General features: G+C 39.8%; 2 protein-coding genes across 3 annotated transcripts in view; one reads left to right on the forward strand and one right to left on the reverse strand.

Annotated features, from left to right (window-relative positions):
* Plekha8 (pleckstrin homology domain containing, family A (phosphoinositide binding specific) member 8) overlaps nucleotides 1–6,341 on the reverse strand; it is a 56,249-nt gene extending 49,908 nt beyond the window's left edge. For both annotated transcript variants that reach the window (XM_013024472.1, XM_013024471.1), the window contains exon 1: nucleotides 6,195–6,341. In XM_013024472.1, the coding sequence (XP_012879926.1) occupies nucleotides 6,195–6,234 (40 nt within the window). In that variant the 5' untranslated portion in view covers nucleotides 6,235–6,341. The remainder of the gene's footprint in view (nucleotides 1–6,194) is intronic.
* A 2,013-nt stretch (nucleotides 6,342–8,354) lies between these two features.
* Fkbp14 (FK506 binding protein 14, 22 kDa) lies at nucleotides 8,355–16,634 on the forward strand. The gene is made up of 4 exons (XM_013024421.1): nucleotides 8,355–8,696; nucleotides 11,699–11,850; nucleotides 15,328–15,455; nucleotides 16,421–16,634. The coding sequence occupies exons 1-4, from the start codon at nucleotides 8,500–8,502 to the stop codon at nucleotides 16,577–16,579; spliced, it is 636 nt and encodes a 211-aa protein (XP_012879875.1). The 5' UTR covers nucleotides 8,355–8,499; the 3' UTR covers nucleotides 16,580–16,634.
* Nucleotides 16,635–17,057: the final 423 nt, after the last annotated feature.

Genomic DNA, 17,057 nt, shown 5'->3' on the forward strand with positions numbered 1-17,057 from the left:
GTGGCGCTGTAGCTCAAGTGGTAGAGCGCTCGCCTTGAGCTGAAGAGCTGAGGGACAGCGCCCAGGCCCAGAGTTCAAGCCCCATGACCGACAAAAAAAAAAAAATATTTGCAAGTCACATGTCCAATAAAGAACTTATATCCACAATAAAGAAAGCTTGCAATTCTGTAATGAAAAAATAACTAAAGTAACAAGTGGACAAAGGAAGTAAGAAGACATTTCTACAGAGAAAATTAAAAAGAAACATAACAATGACCTGTACACAACAAGATCAGTAACATCATTAGTCAGGGAAAACTAATCAAAACCACAAAATGCCATTTTATACCCACAAGGATAAGCTAACAAAATCATTCAGTAACAAATGCGGGCAGGATTGTGAAGAAACTGACCCTTCTTTGATTGCTAATGAGACTATAAAATGCTATAGCTACTTTGAAAAACAATTCACAGTTCTTCAAATTGTTAAATTAAAAAGTTAGGAAGTGGTAGAAGGCTAGCTTTGAGCTGAAAAGCTAAAGGACAGCGCCCAGGCCCAGAGTTCAAGCCCCACGACCAAAAAAAAAAAAAAAAAAAGTTATCATAAGGCCCATCATTCCGCTTAGACAGAAACCCCAAATGAAAATACCTCTACACACACAAAAAAAAGTGCACACATTCACCAAAACACATTCACCAAAACATTATTCAGAACAGCTCCCAAATGGGATAAAATCCATTAACTAAAGAATGTCTAAGCAAAATGTGGTATATCCATACAAATAGAATAGTATTTGACAATAAAAATGAATGAATTACTGATATGGGTCAAGACAGATATAAACAGATATGAAGATAGAAATAGAGTTATGGAAAACAAACCAAACACAAAAGAACATATATGTTATGATCCTATTTACGTGAAATGTCTATACTCTGCAAATCTATGCATACAGATTAGTGACTGCAAAGGGCAGGTGTAGGAGTGACTGCTACTATGGTTTCCTCTTAGGTCAAAGAAAAGCTTCTAAAATTGATTGTGCATTTACTTATACGACAGCCCACTGACCTGTACATTGTAAATACATTCATTTTATGGTACCTAAATTAGTATCTCAATAAAGATGTTAAAATCCCAACGTCCCCCAAAATGCTGACCTTTGGCTGTGAGACCATGAATTCTACTTTGGGTCAACATATTCTAGGTATCCTCCTGGTATTTTTTACATCATACAAACATAAGGGAAGAGCTACCTTCCTTTGGAGGGGAGCAAAATTATAGTGATAGCATGAAGCAGGCTTTTGTTATTTTTGGAGTACAGTACTACAATGTGTTATTATCCTAACCTGATGGACAGGTCCAAGAAGACTACCCTGGAACTCACAGCAGCAGCTCTCCTTCCACTGAATGGGCACAAAAATGACCTTAAACTGCAGTGGAAAGCACAGCTTAAAAATCTTTTTGTCATAAAACATATACAATATGTGCACGCAAAGCTTTCTTCATTTCTGAACTCCTCCCCATCTCCTACCCAAACTACTGTATTCTAGCTCAAGCATACTTCAGACATAGGTACATCATGAATTAGATAGAATTATATGACAAGCAGGAAGGACTTTTAAAAGCATTATGCAATGGAGCACTGATTCCAGAGTCATTCATTCATTGTGTGACTACAATAGCATTCTGATACCAGTGTTTTTATCTGGAAAATGAAGATAATAAAGGCAATTGCTTTTTAAAATTGCTACAAAGAGCAAATGAATACAGGTGAAATGTTTAGAATAGTAGCTGATAAATTTTAAGTGCTAGATTTTATTTTTCTATTCTTATAAACTGGTAAATCTTTTTTTTTGGGGGGGGGGGTCAGTCTCAGGGCTTGAACTCATGACCTGAGTGCTGTCCCAGAGCTTTTTCACTCAAGGATTGAGCTCTAGCCACACCACTTTGAGCCACAGCACCACTTCTGGTTTTCTGGTGGTTAATTGGAGATAGGTCTCACAGACTTTCCTGCTTGGGCTGGCTTTGAACCTCAATCCTTAGAACTCAGCCTCCTGAGTAGCTGGGATTACAGGATCCTCAGATCTCAGCCTCCTGAGTAGCTAGGATTATAGGTGTGTGTCACCAGTGCCCAGCCCTTTTGTTTATAAATGAGGAAAACATTAAGGTTCAAAATGATGGAGATATTATTAACTTTAATTCTCTGATTCCTGGGTCAGTGTGCTACAGCATTAGTATATAGCCCTCCTTTAAGATGTAAAAGATTCAAATAACAAGCAACAGTGCCAATCAGTAGTATAGTGTGTATATCACTACACGTGTTTAATCAATTCTTTTCATATAAATTTAATGTGTTACCATCTGAGAGAGATTTAAACACTAAACCCCAGAGTATTTGAAATGGCTCAGGTTTTCTTTGCTTTGCTTTCAAGGCTTATTAAAGGAGCAATGGGTACATAACTATGTTTAGTCAGTGAGTGAAAATAGAACACATTCATACAAATTTTGTATTATTCTCAGGGACTGATTTTTCTAACTAGTAACTAATACCTATAAATTTAACTAAAGAGACTCACAAAATAACACTAGTATTTTGCACAATGCAATAAATGTGGAAAGAATGATACAAGATGTCTCCAGCCAAGTGGGTCACCTTTCTTTCCTTCAAACTCTGTCTCCAGCCTTTCACAACCCAGCATTTCCAGTTCCTGAAAAGCTCTCCAAAGTAGCCTCCAGCTGCACTGTGGTCTTGGTCCACCCAGCCAGTTAGTTAGCTTGCTTTGCTCTTCAGGTTCTGCTGACTTAAAACAGCCCTCTTCAACAACCTAAACACACCCTGTCTTTCTCTTCTTCCCTCCTTCCCTCTTTTCCCCCTCCCTCCCTCTTTCCCCCTTTCCTCTCTCCTTCCTTGCTCCCTCCATCTAATCTCTTTATTTCTGTCTCACTTGGAACATGCGTCTTACCACTTTATCTTTCTGACCCACAGACTACAGGAGGGAAGGAGCTGTCTACCATGTTCAACACCACAAAGCCTACCAAATAGCAGAAGTCCAATACAATTAACAACATCAAAGGTTAAAGATGTAGCTCTTTGGTCTCAGCTGCACAAAGCCCTGAGTTGATCCCCAGAACCAAAAAGAAAGAAAAAGAGAACAAAAAAGGAAGAATGAGGAAAGAGAGAGAGAGAGGGAGGCATTGATATCCTCCAAGAATTCAAAGGATCAGTGATAAACTGATTTAATTCCTCCACTCAAATTTGTCAAAGTATTCCAAATCAAGCTGTCCACATGACATATATATATATATATATATATATATAATATATATATATATTCCATAAAAAGTTGCATAGGTTATGAATTCAACTTGGAGAAAATTTCAGAATAAACAAGACTTTGGATTGGGGTTATATAAAGTAACTGTGCAAAACCATACCAAGCTATTTTTAAAGCATCAGAAGAAAAACGTAGAAATGTTGCTATCACAGTTTCATACACAAACATGCTATTTGCGGCAGGCCAAATAGCAAAGTGGAAGAAACAAGAATGCATGTAATCCTCACAGATAATTACCATTCTTTTCCAAAGTAGATTTATCTCTTAATGAAAGAGAAAGTGCTGAACCATAATTCTAAGTATATCCAGAAAAGTAGCCAGTGTTGTGATGGGCTTCTAGGATCAGGTGCCCACAAGGAAGAGGCTTGTAGGCTCTGAGACCACTCAAGAGTGCGAGCTTTTTCTTACTTGGTAGGAAAAAAGTGTTCTCATGTGATGCCCCTTTTTTTTGGTGGGTCATGGGACTTGAACTCTGGGCCTGGGCACTGTCCCTCAGCTCTTTAGCTCAAGGCTAGTACTCTACCACTTGAGCCACAGTGCCACTTCTGGTTTTCTGGTGGTTTACTGGAGATAAGAGTCTCATGGACTTGCCTGCCCAGACTGGTTTTGAACCCGATCCTCAGATCTCAGCTTCCTGAGTAGCTAGGATTACAGGTGTGAGCCACTGGCACTGGGCTCAGTTCTTTTCCAACAGAATAGACAGTATGGGCATCACATCAAAAAGATCCCAAAACAGCCTTCTAAAGCAATTTTGCTTTATTGATGCATACACAAGACAATGGAGAGAGAGAGGAAGAAGGGAAGGAGAAAGAGAAGAGAAAAGAGGGGAGGAAAAGAGTGAGAAAGGGAAGAAAGAGAAGTGGGAAGTGGGAGGAAGTGGGAGAAAGGGAGAGAGAGAGAAAGATGTGTTTCACCAGGAAACAGATATACACTAATAGCCCTAACTGTCCATATAGAAGGAGGAAAAAACAAAAACAAGTTGAGGGGGGAGGGGGTTAGTAAGAGTGAAAGGAAATAAAGGAGAGGAGATGAATAACCAGCAACTACATTTGATTTAAGGGCATAAGATGAACACATGTGAGAGTTTATTACAGAGACTAGAAGGATAGTGTCCTGATCAAGCCTCCTCTTCTAAATGAGCAAAGTGCTTGTTAGCACCTGATGTTTCCCAAACAGACTCACCTTTGAGCTATTCACATCTAACCTACTCTAATTGTTGATATCATGGCAGATTCTTGAAAAAGAGGACAAATGTTCTGAAAAAAAATCTCTCCTCACTTTCTGTCTTCTATGATTACAGGAAAAATAAACAACTCAGGACTAATCACTCTAGGCAAAAGGAAGATATTCTAGATACACCCAACAGGTGCATTCTGTCTGGGCTGTCAGCGGACACATCCTCAAATTAATTTTGCCAAGGAATCCTGCTTGGCACACCCATTCTTACCACACCAGAGAACCATATGGTTAACTTTAAACTACAATATGCTTAGACAATTATTATACATAAGAAAGGGTGGGACAATCTCTTTTCTAAACTTCAACAAGCACAGGGATACATTATCATTAAAAATGTAAATGTCAGGCAGGCATTGGTTGCTCATGCCTGTAATTCTAGCTACTCAAGAGGCTAAGATCTAAAGATGGAGGTTCAAAACCAGCCTGGGCAGGAAATTCTGTGAGACTCTTAACCTCCAATTAACCACCAGAAAATGGAAGTGGCACTGTAGCTTAAAGTGGTAGAGCATTAGCCTTGAGCAAAAAGAGCTCTGGGACAGTACCCAGGCCCTGGGGTTCAAGCCCCCTGACCGACAAATAAATACATAAATAAAGTAAATGTTTAGCCCATTTTCCATAATTTAAAAAAAAGTTACAAAAAATGTGCCTAGCATGGTTTCCAGCATAAAGCTTGTTTTATTTGAATATATGTACAAATGATTTTTTAAAAGGTCATTGGGAATCATCTTCACAGCTGAAATATCGTTATTTCTCAAGATATTTGGAGAAATCGGATATGGTGCAGGAGAGCGTTTTCTACAACCATTCTACTCGGCCTGAAAAGAAAATGATTTTTTTTTTAATACTTGTGTTCATTGTTTTGGTGATTTCTTGAAACCTCTGCTTCAAGAACCTTCCAAGATGTCAACAATTAGGATAGGTTAGATGTGAATAGCTCAAAGGTGGGTCTGTTTGGGAAATGTCAGGTGCTGACCAGCGCTTTGCTCAATTTACAAGAGGAGGCTTGATCTTTCTAAAGTCTCTGTCAACTCCTGGATGTGTTCATCTTATGTCCTTAAATCAAATCTAATTGCTGGTTGTTCATCTCCTCTCCTTTCTTTCCTTTCACTCTACACACACACACACACACACACATCTCCTCTCCTTTCTTTCCTTTCACTCTACACACACACACACACACACACACACACACACACACACACACACTGCTAGGGAAGACAAATCAGTAACTCTGGAGCTTTTCAAACAGTTGAACTCTGACATCTGGATCCCCCAAAGATTGACATAGTGTTGGTTACACGCAGGGAACATTCAGCTGAAACCCTCCGACCCGGCCGAGGACCTGGCCAGCCTGCCCCCGCCCCGGGCCCCACAGAGCCGTAACTCGGGTGGCATCATCCGGGCAACGTGTCTTCCAGGCCATGCCACATCTCACTCTTCGGTAGCTTTCCTTGATGCTCTCTACCCAGCCCCAAGAGAAGGCCGCGGGTATCGCGATGGGCGCCAGCCTCTGCGGGCTGGGTGCTCACCGCAGCTCCAGTCCGCAGAGGTCGCGTCCAGACGCCGCCCCGGCCGCTCAGACAAAGGCCCGGCCCACTGCGCCCCGCGCCCCCCTCCACCCCGCCGGCGCGGCCACTCACCGCTCAGGTAGTTGGTCCACTTGTACAGCACCCCCTCCATGGCGCCCGCGGGCCCTGGGCCTGCTCCCCGCCCGGCGGGCCGCTCGCCCACACCCGCCGGCCTCCTCACTGGCCCTGGGCCCGGGAGGCGACCAGCTCCGACTTCAGGATCATCGCCCGGCGAGGCCCAGACGCCCACGTCCGGCGCCCGGGCCCGGTGCGGGGACGCCCGGCCCGCCTCACATCCTTGGCCCGGGGGCGGGGTCACCGCGATGGCCTGGGCGGCTGTGGCCGCGACCGGCCGTCAGCCAGCGCGGCTGGGCCGTGCCCGCTGCCCACGAGGAAGCCAAGGCGCCCGGCGGGCCCGCCGGGGTGCCACAGGCTTCCAAAGTGAGGGGACGGAGGCAGCGGTTGTGGGCGGAGCCACAGCGCGCTACCTGAGCCCGGGACCCACCAGGCCCGGAGCGCGCCCGCGCATGCTCAGTGCACCGCGCCAGTGCATCCTCTTTAACAATCCACTCCGCAATTTTAAGGATGCAGTGGCGGCGGGCCTGCGGCTGGGAGAGAGGCTGGCAGGGAAATTGAGTCCTGGGATGCTGGTCTGAGGGTAGCAGGAGATGGACGAGGAAAGAGGAGGGTGGTCCCGAGACCAGGGCGCATGAAGCCGGAGGCCTATGAAGACCAGATGGGCCACAGTTGGACTGTACCTGGGAGGCGCAAAAAGGTGGGCTATCGATTTCCCAGGCCTGACTGAGGGTCGACTTGACCTATCAGGTTATCCACTCGGATTCCTGTCCCTATCGTCCAATTCTAAATATCAAGGGCGTAGTGGTCCCGTCCTCTGGACAGGGATATGGGGAATTCGTCATGGAATGTTGTAAGACTGTGTAAACATGTGTTATCCAAATTTGGAGACCTCGCCACTGCACGTTTGGTTTGGGAAGCAGTGGCATTGACATCACCCAGGAGCTCCTTAGAAATCAGAATCTAGCACCAAGCCTAGACCTTCAGAAAAAAAACTGCATTTTTAACAAGATCTACAGGGGAATTCCTATGCATAAAGTGTGGAAATGCTCTGTTTAGAAGGTATTTTGATCAAGAAAAATGCTGATTGTGATTAAGTAGAAGGTTGAGTAAGGCTACAAATTAAGTAATGTCAAGGAAGAGTGCACTAAAATGTCAAAATGATATTTTGAAGTGAGTCTTTCGTTTTCCTTAATGTGAGAGTGCCAGATTTAGTAAACAAAACTACCATCAATTGTTGGTGTGTTTTTTTTTAATCTGAAACGCAGCTGTTAAAATTTGTGTCCTGTATTTTATCTGGGAATTTTACCTTGGTGCTTTCAAGTTTCTTCTAAACAGGCTGCAATGAACATTTGTTGCATTTGAAATTAGGCATCACTTATAGAAATGGAAGATGGAAGCTAAAGCCGTATAATTGACAACCATGATTATTACTACCATTGCTTTTTAAAGGGTTTCGACGCATTCTCTTCCATTATTTACCCTCTAAGGTCATATACAAGATAAAATAACGTAAATATAACGTTACCAGTGTTGTGGAATGAATCAGATCTGCTTTGAAGACAGCTTAAATGCTCCGAGGTCAAGTCATCAATTTACTTCTCTCTCAAATAGGGAAGAAAAAAAATACTTTCTTAAATGGTCGCAGGGAGATTGATACACTGAGAATGCACTTTGCACGCTATAAAGCACTTTCTAAGTCCTTAAAATTAATACTCTGAATAAATAGTAACAGGAGCCTTGGATCCTGGCATTTTGTGGGGGACCCTCTCCGAAAGCTAAAGTGAATTAGCCCTTCCTGAAACTCCCACAGTGTCACCTGCCCCAGAATCTTTCAACCCAGCTGATCAAGAGTGCTAAAGAGGTAAATCCACCCAAGGAGTTTCCAGGTTATGGCTGGAAAACCCCTTTCCCTAACTCCCAGCTAAGAGGAGTTGTTTGATCCTACAGGATCTAGGACCTTGCTTTGGTGGCTGCAGGGTAAGCATACTGGTAAATTACATTACTGCAGAGGCATTGGCTTGAGCGGCATGTGATCGACAATTCCTCCAGCCAATGGAAAGCCAGCTTTCTCGTGAGGCTGTGATAGAAGAGCCAATCAGGTCTAGGCTGGTGTTTAACTCTTTAAAAGTCAGTCCTCCCGAGGGTGGGAGAGTTGGTAGTGAAAGTGCCACGTCGGCTTAGAAGGTGTCCTGAATTTGCTGGAGGCCAAAGTCCCCAAGCCTTCATCTACATTTTTAACTCTGTGAAGTCGGGAGCCTTTTCCCTGTTTTTGTGGGAACTTCTTTCCAGCCTCAGCAACATGAGAGCTATCTTGTGGAACGCGATCTTGATGCTGTTTGTTAACTCTCTGAGTGGGGCTCTGATCCCAGAGCCAGAAGTAAAAATCGAAGTCCTTCAGAAACCGTTCATCTGCCATCGCAAGACTAAAGGAGGGGATTTGATGTTGGTCCACTACGAGGGCTACTTAGAACAGGATGGCTCTCTCTTTCACTCTACGTAAGTAATTAAGCCTTGCAGATAAAATAATAGACCCCTCCCTCCTTACCTATACTGGCTTCCTGTCAGGAAGGGTAGTGTTTTACCTCTTAGGGAAAAAAAAATCTGGTTCTCTTCTTTAGGGAAATAAAATCGTCAAAACCCAACTCTGTGCCATTAGATCTTTGAAAAAACTTACTGAAAAGATGTGGTCTTGATAGAAACTGTTAATTTTTCATTACAAAAATCGGAACTAGAATATTTGAAACGATGCAGAAATAGAGTCTAAGTGCATAATTGTCAGTAATTAGAAAAGCCTAAAAATAATTTTCATGTGTCAAATATCATTTCCTTAGGGAAAATGACTGGATCCCATTTTTAATTGGATGTAGGAATTAATTACTTAAAGCTTTCCACAGCCACTTTAAGAGCAAAATACACATTTATTTACCTGATAACTATATATATATATATATATATATACACATATATACACTATGTCTTTCACTATTAAACTTTCATTCAGACAGATTAGTTTTGATCCAGGCACAATGCCATGTTTTTCATAGTCATGTGCTTCTTTTCAGAAGTCAGATAGGGATGGATGTGATTATACAAGTCTGACTTGAAGGATTTGCAGGCGCTTATACTATAAACATGGTCTAGGTTGACAAGTGTAAGGATTTCCAATTAGGTATTGCTTCTATTCATTCCATTCTCAAAGCACTCAGCTAACTCTTCATGTTAGGCTTTATATGTTGGGGCCTAGTAAGATTAAGAAACTTGGGCTTTTTTTCATCTTCATCCATTATTTAATCTAGCTATCAAACGTATACTACAATTCAAGTCCGAGAAATGGGAAGACCACTGGAATCAAGTTCTTGCTCTCTTGTAGTATACCATTTACAGGGGAGAGGACAAGTAATGACTCAGATTTAGAAAGTACAAAGTATTCAGGGCACTAGCCAAGCATAGAAGAACCTCGAATGCACTAGGAAATATGGAAAGAGAAAAGACTTTCAAGAGACCTTAATTGACATGTACCTTGAAAGATAGCTGGAAGGTTTCGGAAAGAATGGAAGAAGGAGGACATTTAAGGCAGAAAGAGCAACATGAACTAAAACAGTAAAGCTATGTTATTCACTCTAGATTCCATTTTTTGATAAAATATCTTTTAAAAAATAATTTAGGTAATGAGTTAATTTCCTAGTATCGTGTGTGTGTGTGTGTGTGTGTGTGTGTGTGTGTATGTGCTGGTCATGGGGCTTGAACACTGGGCCTGAACGCTGTCCCTCAGCATTTCAGCTCAAGGCTAGCGCTCTACTACTTGAGCCACTTCCAGTTTTCTGAGTGGCTTATTGGAGATAAGAGTCTCATGGAGTTTCCTGCGGGGGCTGGCTTTGAACTGCAGTCCTCAGATCTTAGCCTCCTGAGTAACTAGGATTACAGGTGTGAGCCACTGGTGCCTGGCTTGTAAGACATATCCATCTTTCAATCCTGGTTTTCTTGCTTTGTGACTGTTTCTGTTTCTGAAGCCATAGTCTGCATGGTTCATATCTTAGCCATAATTTAAAATGTACTAAAGCAATTACTGCTAGGATATGGATTGTTTTTTCATATTATTTTCTAGTCTCACCAACTTTTTAAGATTTGCAGTTTATTCCTTTGATCATAGTGGGAAATGAAAAATGACATTTACCTAGATTCAGTAGCAATGGTAGCCATAAACCTAGCAGAATGACTTTTTATTCTATTTCATGAGATATCTTGTAATAAAAGGAAGCTATCTGAGGCTACTCAGCCCTCAACCATCCCTTACTTTCCCTGCTGTTGCCCTGACCATGCCCCTAGCAGTTTGGCAGGTTGTCTTAGACTGGTGCCTCATCAGTTCATGTGTCAGGACATCTTGACTGATTCCTTTCTCCCTAGAGCTTTTGAGGGTGTCCTCCAATCCTCTCTACCTGGGAGGAGAATTGGGAGTGAATGTAAGGGGAGATTGAGGGGTAAAAAGCAGCCTTTCCTGCCAACACAGCCATCCACAGGCTGTATATCAGAAAGATTTGTAGACAGGATATAAGATGCTATGTAGTCTTACCTATGTTCATATAGACCCTCATGTGCTGCCAGTAAATGCTCCTTAGCTTTTCATCTTTATTCTCATATTCAGCTATTTCCCATTATTTTCTTCCTGATCTATAACACTGTGGCCTTCTTAGGATAGCATAACTTTGTGATTATGGCCTTCAAAGTTGAAGGTCTTAATTAAATATTTGAAGTCAAGTATTAGCACATTTAACGACCATTTTGTCATCTCAAGTAGTAATAATGGTACAATTACTCTCTGGATGCAGGTTCTTCATCCCTAGATTCAACCAATTGTGGGTCAAAAATAGTTAAAGGTCTGGAGGCATGACTCAAGTGGTAGAATGCCAGGCTGGCAAGTTCAAATTCCTGAGATCGAACCCCAGTACCTCCATATATAGAATATTTAGAGACATTTTTCTTATCACTATCTCCTAACAATATATAGTATAATGACTATTTATATAGGACTAGGTTGTGAAATCAGTCCCTCCAGGATAACTACTAATTATAGTATCACCATTAGTGTTAAAGAGGCCAATTTATTATAATAGCTGACATACAACATATGTTCAGTTTTTAATTTATATTATTTCCACTGTCCTTTTCATACTGAGTCAGATATATGAAATTTACGTTGAGAAAAATGTGCAGTGAGTTGCATTGCTATGAAGTTGACTTGGTGTGTATGTGAAAGAACCACTGTTTAATTATTTTCAGGCTAATAAACCACCACTTATGAATGGAAAAAGTAAGCCTCCACAATTAAAAAAACTAAGTAAATATTTAAAGGTGCTGATGAGTAGAAGACTAGCCTTGCATGCATGAGGTCTTGGCTTCAAACACCAGCACATGTGTGTGCGTGCACTGCACAGACACAGACACACACACACACCAAAACAAACACAATAAATTTCTAATGGTTTTTCTTTCTATCATAGCCACAAACATAACAATGGCCAGCCCATTTGGTTTACCCTGGGCATCCTGGAGGCACTCAAAGGCTGGGACCAAGGCTTAAAGGGAATGTGTGTAGGAGAGAAGAGAAAGCTCATCATTCCTCCAGCCCTGGGCTATGGAAAAGAAGGAAAAGGTAATAGCACTACTATATTTTGATTGTAGCATTGGCTTCTTCTCTGGATTAGGAGACAGAAGTAAAGTAACTATTATGTACTTTTTCCAACTAGAAATAAACAAAGACCAGTATTCCTATAGGAATTATAATTATTTTCACTTAAGGCTTTCATATCCAAATGAGCAACTGAACCAACAATAAAATAAGATCTAGAACTGTGAATACTATTCATAACGTTCAATGTGGTGCTTACATTTTAAAAACTGTAATACAATACCTTGCAAAATGTAGTATTTTACATTTGAGCGAGTGGCATGCCAATAATCATCCTTAGGCATCTCTAGAACTTCTTCACACACCTGAGGTTCACATGCTAACTCTTGAAACTTGCCAGAGTGTTATTTGGTGATCTGTAACAAAAGATCTTGAGATGTATATAAGCAGTAATCCTGTGATATTCTTATTGGAATCTAATCTAAGGAAATAATGAGAAAGATTACTATTGCTATGTTGTTTCTAAAAGCAAGAAACTGGAACACTCTATAAGAGAATGACTGAGTTTAGCGGAATATATTCCAGTTATTAAAAATAATACCTCTAAAGATTTGTAAAATTATGGGGCTGGGAAGGTGGCTCAGTGGTGGAGCGCTTGCCTTGCATGCTCGAGGCCCTGGGTTCGATTCCTCAGCACCCCATAAGCAAAAAGAAAAAAGCCGGAAGTGGCGCTGTGGCTCAAGTAGTAGAGTGCTAGCCTTGAGCTGAAGAGCTGAGGGACAGCGCCCAGGCCCAGAGTATTAGCCTTGAACAAGCAAGCAAGCTCAAGGACAGTACCTAGGCCTTGAGTTCAAGCCCCAATATTGGCACAAAAATATAAATAAATAAAATAAAAGGTGGGAAATATAGCAATCATGTATATACTATGATAGCAAGTATAGATATGTATGTATAGAAGTGAATCACAAAGAAATAAGTAAAAATGTTAAAAATCTATTTATTTCTGGTTTTATCTTCCAAATTCTCTACAACAAGCATGTATTGTTTGTATAATGAAGAAAAAAAGTTAAGTAGACATGGGTGTCAGACAGAGAACCATTCTCAGGTATTCTGCATATATACTTCACATTGTGTAGGCCTAAATGTAATTATGGACAAAGTAAGGATCAGAAATCCTAGCCTGTTTCCTAACAAGAAAGCTAGGTACTGTGTGTGAAGCATGACAGATTTTAAACTAGAGCTGTCTTTATAAGTCCTATGTATAGATTAGGATTTACTATCCAAATTCAATTTTCAATTATTTATTTATTTATTTATTTTTTTGTCTGTTTTGGGGGCTGAACTCAGCCTGGGTGCTGTCCTTCAGCTCTTCAGCTCAAGGCTATCACCCTACCACTTAAGCCACAGCGCCACTTCCGGCTTTTTTCTGCTTGTGTGGTGCTAAGGAATGGAATCCAGGGCCTCATGCATGCAAGGCAAGCGCTCTACCACTGAGCCAACTTTCCAGCCCCAATTATAATCTTCTTTAGAGAAGCATATCTAGTATCTAGGAAATGTTTCTCTAAGGCTTAAAAGAATTCTCCTACTTTCTTATATCTCTATTACCTCACCATTAATATTTAGACACGTAGTATTAGTCTGTTACTCTTTCTCTATTCTGTATTTAACTCAACCTTATAACATAGGAACCAAATGCCATGAAACTAATTTTCCTAATATGTACTTAACACTAATTTCATAGTCTTCTAGTACACGCTTGCATGCCTCCTTGGAAAGATACCAGCTTTCCCGTCGATCTAGTGACTGTCCCCTCTCTGTCTCCATCTGGACTGGTAAGCTTGGGCTCACAATGTGAATGAATGCTGTTCTCTTTGAAACATACCGATGATCTTTCATGGAGATATAGGGAATGGGAGGGTATCTAGTCTTAACAAGTCTTCCTGGACATTTATATTAAATAGAGTTATAAGCAAACAACATTTTTTTAAATTACCCATAATTTCCTAAGGGTTTAATTTTTTATGTTCATTTTTGTTTATACTTGTTGATTTTACTATTCTGCGACTTCAACAAAGCTCCTTTACCTTTTAAAGGTTTGTTATCTCCCATTTCAGAAGTTCTTTATAAATTTTTCTCTCCCAATACTGAGAGGTGAAAAGGAATGAAAATGTATATGCATATGAATATACCTATGGATAAGGTATATATGTACTTAAGTATAGATGAATACAACATAATGAAGACCACCAAATGTTGTTTGAAAAAGAGGAGAAATGGGAAATGGTAGAGGGGTGTATTGTTCAAACTACACTTGTGTATATGCATGAAAATATCTTAATGAAACTTCCTCAGATTACAAATGTTTGTGAATTCAAAAAAAAGAATAAATTTAAAGAAAACAGTGAATAAGCCTTGAAATGCTAAAATGACAAACAAAAATTAATAAACATATAAACAACACATACCATGTCAACTTCATTGTTATTCTTATTAAATATTTTATGCATCTATAAAATTATTTGATCCCTCTTATGAATTGTCTTCCACATATGCATAATGTCATATACCAGAGGGATATTTTAAAATACATTTTTGAACTTCCTTGCATTATTTTTTAAACCTATAGGAAATTTTTATCTCAGTAATATGCATTGAGAAATTACTATTTATCAAACATAATGCTAAGTATCTTACTTTTGAATAGGTTTTCTTCCTTCATTGCCAATCCTAAAATAGAAGATATTAGATGTACATTTAAAGATGAGGAAACTGAGACTTAGATATTGTCAGGTGTGAACTTCTATTTTGACAATATGATACCAAAGCTCATTCAATTATATGCTGCCTCCCAGTGGTAGAGCTGCAGCATCATATTGTGTACTTATTTTTTCTTATTGTGTATTCTTATTGTGTACTTTTTTCTTTTTTTTACGTTTTTCATTGTAAAAATGCTGTACAGAGGGGTCACAGTTACATGAGCAAGATAATGAGTACATTTCCTTTTTTACCTCCTACCATCCCTTCCCTCCCACCTCCACAACTACCGCCCTACCCCTGCCAAAGTTGTAAAGTTCATTTTCAACATAGTGTTTTGTACATCTCAGTCCAGGACTTTCTATTCCAAGTTAGTACATCACTTGTAATTAATTCTGATTTGCTCAAGGTCCTTTATATTATCCTTAATGTACAATATGTAATATCCCAATTATATTTGAAATTTAGCATCTAGACTCTTAGGTACATACACACACATGTGCACATGAATATGTGTGTGTTATTGCTAAGGTAAAGAAAAATTCTTTTGCTTTGCTAATTTGCATTATTCCTTCTTTTACTTTATTCTACTTTTCTGAGTAAAATATAATTTAGTATAAATTAATTTCTACAATATGACAGTCTTCACTTAATTCAGTTTAGAAATATTTGTTTAGTAGCATAACTTTTCTGTTTTAAAACTTGTGGATCTTTTAAATAATAATTTCTCCTTCTCCTTTAATATAGGCAAAATCCCCCCAGAGAGTACACTGATATTCAACATTGATCTCCTGGAAATTCGAAATGGACCACGATCCCATGAGTCATTCCAAGAAATGGATCTCAATGATGACTGGAAACTCTCTAAACAGGAGGTGACATTCTCTTCTGCCTATGCTTCTGTTTTTCTTTTTCTCATACTTCTTTTTGTGTAGCTTATAGCTTACTTTTTTAGAAATATTTTCAAAGAAAATTTATTTTTATGTAAGAAAACTAATTTTTTTTTTGGTTGGCTGTGGGGTCTGAACTCTGGGCCTGGGCACTGTCCCTCAGCTCCTTCTAGGCTAGTGCTCTACCACTTGAGCCACAGCACCACTTCTGCCTTTTTCTGCTTATGTGATGCTGAGGAATCAAACCCACGGCTTCATGCATGCAAGGCAAGCACTCTACCACTGAACCACCTTCCCAGCTCAGAAACTCATTTTTGTACAAATTTCTTTGCAGAAAAACCCATATACTTTGAAAGTTGTCTTTTTCGTAAGAAATAATTGTTTCAAGAAACCTATATTGTGATTTAAAAGCCACAGGTAGGGTTAGGCACCAGTGGCTCAAACCTGTCATCCTAGATAACCAGCAGACTTAGATCTGAGGATCACAGTTTGAAGTCAGCTGGAAGAAAAGTCCTTAAGATGTTTATCTCCAGTTAATCAGCAGAAACTGGAAATGTAGCTATGGCTTTAGTGGTAGAGTACCAAACTACTATTAAAGGTACTCACTCCTGTTTTGGGGATTCCAAGTAGAGAAATTTTCAGTGGTCTCAAATGAAAGGTTGATTTCTACTCTTGGTCAAAACCATGAATAAAGTGGATTTATTATATTTGATGTAAGGATTGTAGACTTGATTTAAGTTTTGTCTCTCAACAATATTTTATGTCTCCACTATAGCAGTATTGCAACAGTTTTTAGTGGAATAAGGATCTTTGTAATTATTTCACTTTCATCAAAAAGGGTCATAAAGGAGTTGGTAGTTATTGTACATAGTAAAATGAATGATGAACTATTACTGTCAGTGTGGGTAACTTATGAATCATAGTTATTAATGAGATCCATTATATTGTAGGTTAAAGTTTACTTAAAGAAGGAGTTTGAAAAGCATGGTGCAGTAGTGAATGAAAGTCATCACGATGTTTTGGTGGAGGATATCTTTGATAAAGAAGATGAAGACAAAGATGGATTTATATCTGCCAGAGAATTTACATATAAACATGATGAATTATAGCAGTATAATTTCCAACTTTATATACCATCTATCTTTTTTTTTTTTTGTCAGTCGTGGGGCCTGCACTCTGGGCCTGGGTGCTGTCCCTTAGCTCTTCAGCTCAAGGCTAGCACTCTACCACTCGAGCCACAGGGCCACTTCTGGCTTCTTCTGTTTATGTGGTGCTGAGGAATTGAATCCAGGGCCTCATGAATGCAAAACAAGCACTCTACCATTGAGCCACCTTCCCAGCCCTATACCATCTATCTTTAAAGTGAAGGTAGTCCTCTTTAAAAACAAAAAGCAAGAACAGAACATGGTTAAACACCATGTTCTTGCTTTTGGTTTTTAATTTTTTTTATCTCATTTTTCTGATGTTATTTAAAGAATATAGTGTTATTAAGGTATTCATTTGTGTCTGGTAAGTTATTGGGAAGAAACAAGTTGTCTTTAGTAGAAGACTTCTGGATAATTTTCCACTTTCAAATATGAAGCCTTG

The sequence above is a fragment of the Dipodomys ordii genome, unplaced genomic scaffold, assembly GCF_000151885.1.
Source record: "Dipodomys ordii isolate 6190 unplaced genomic scaffold, Dord_2.0 Scaffold76, whole genome shotgun sequence".
Classification (NCBI taxonomy): domain Eukaryota; kingdom Metazoa; phylum Chordata; class Mammalia; order Rodentia; family Heteromyidae; genus Dipodomys; species Dipodomys ordii.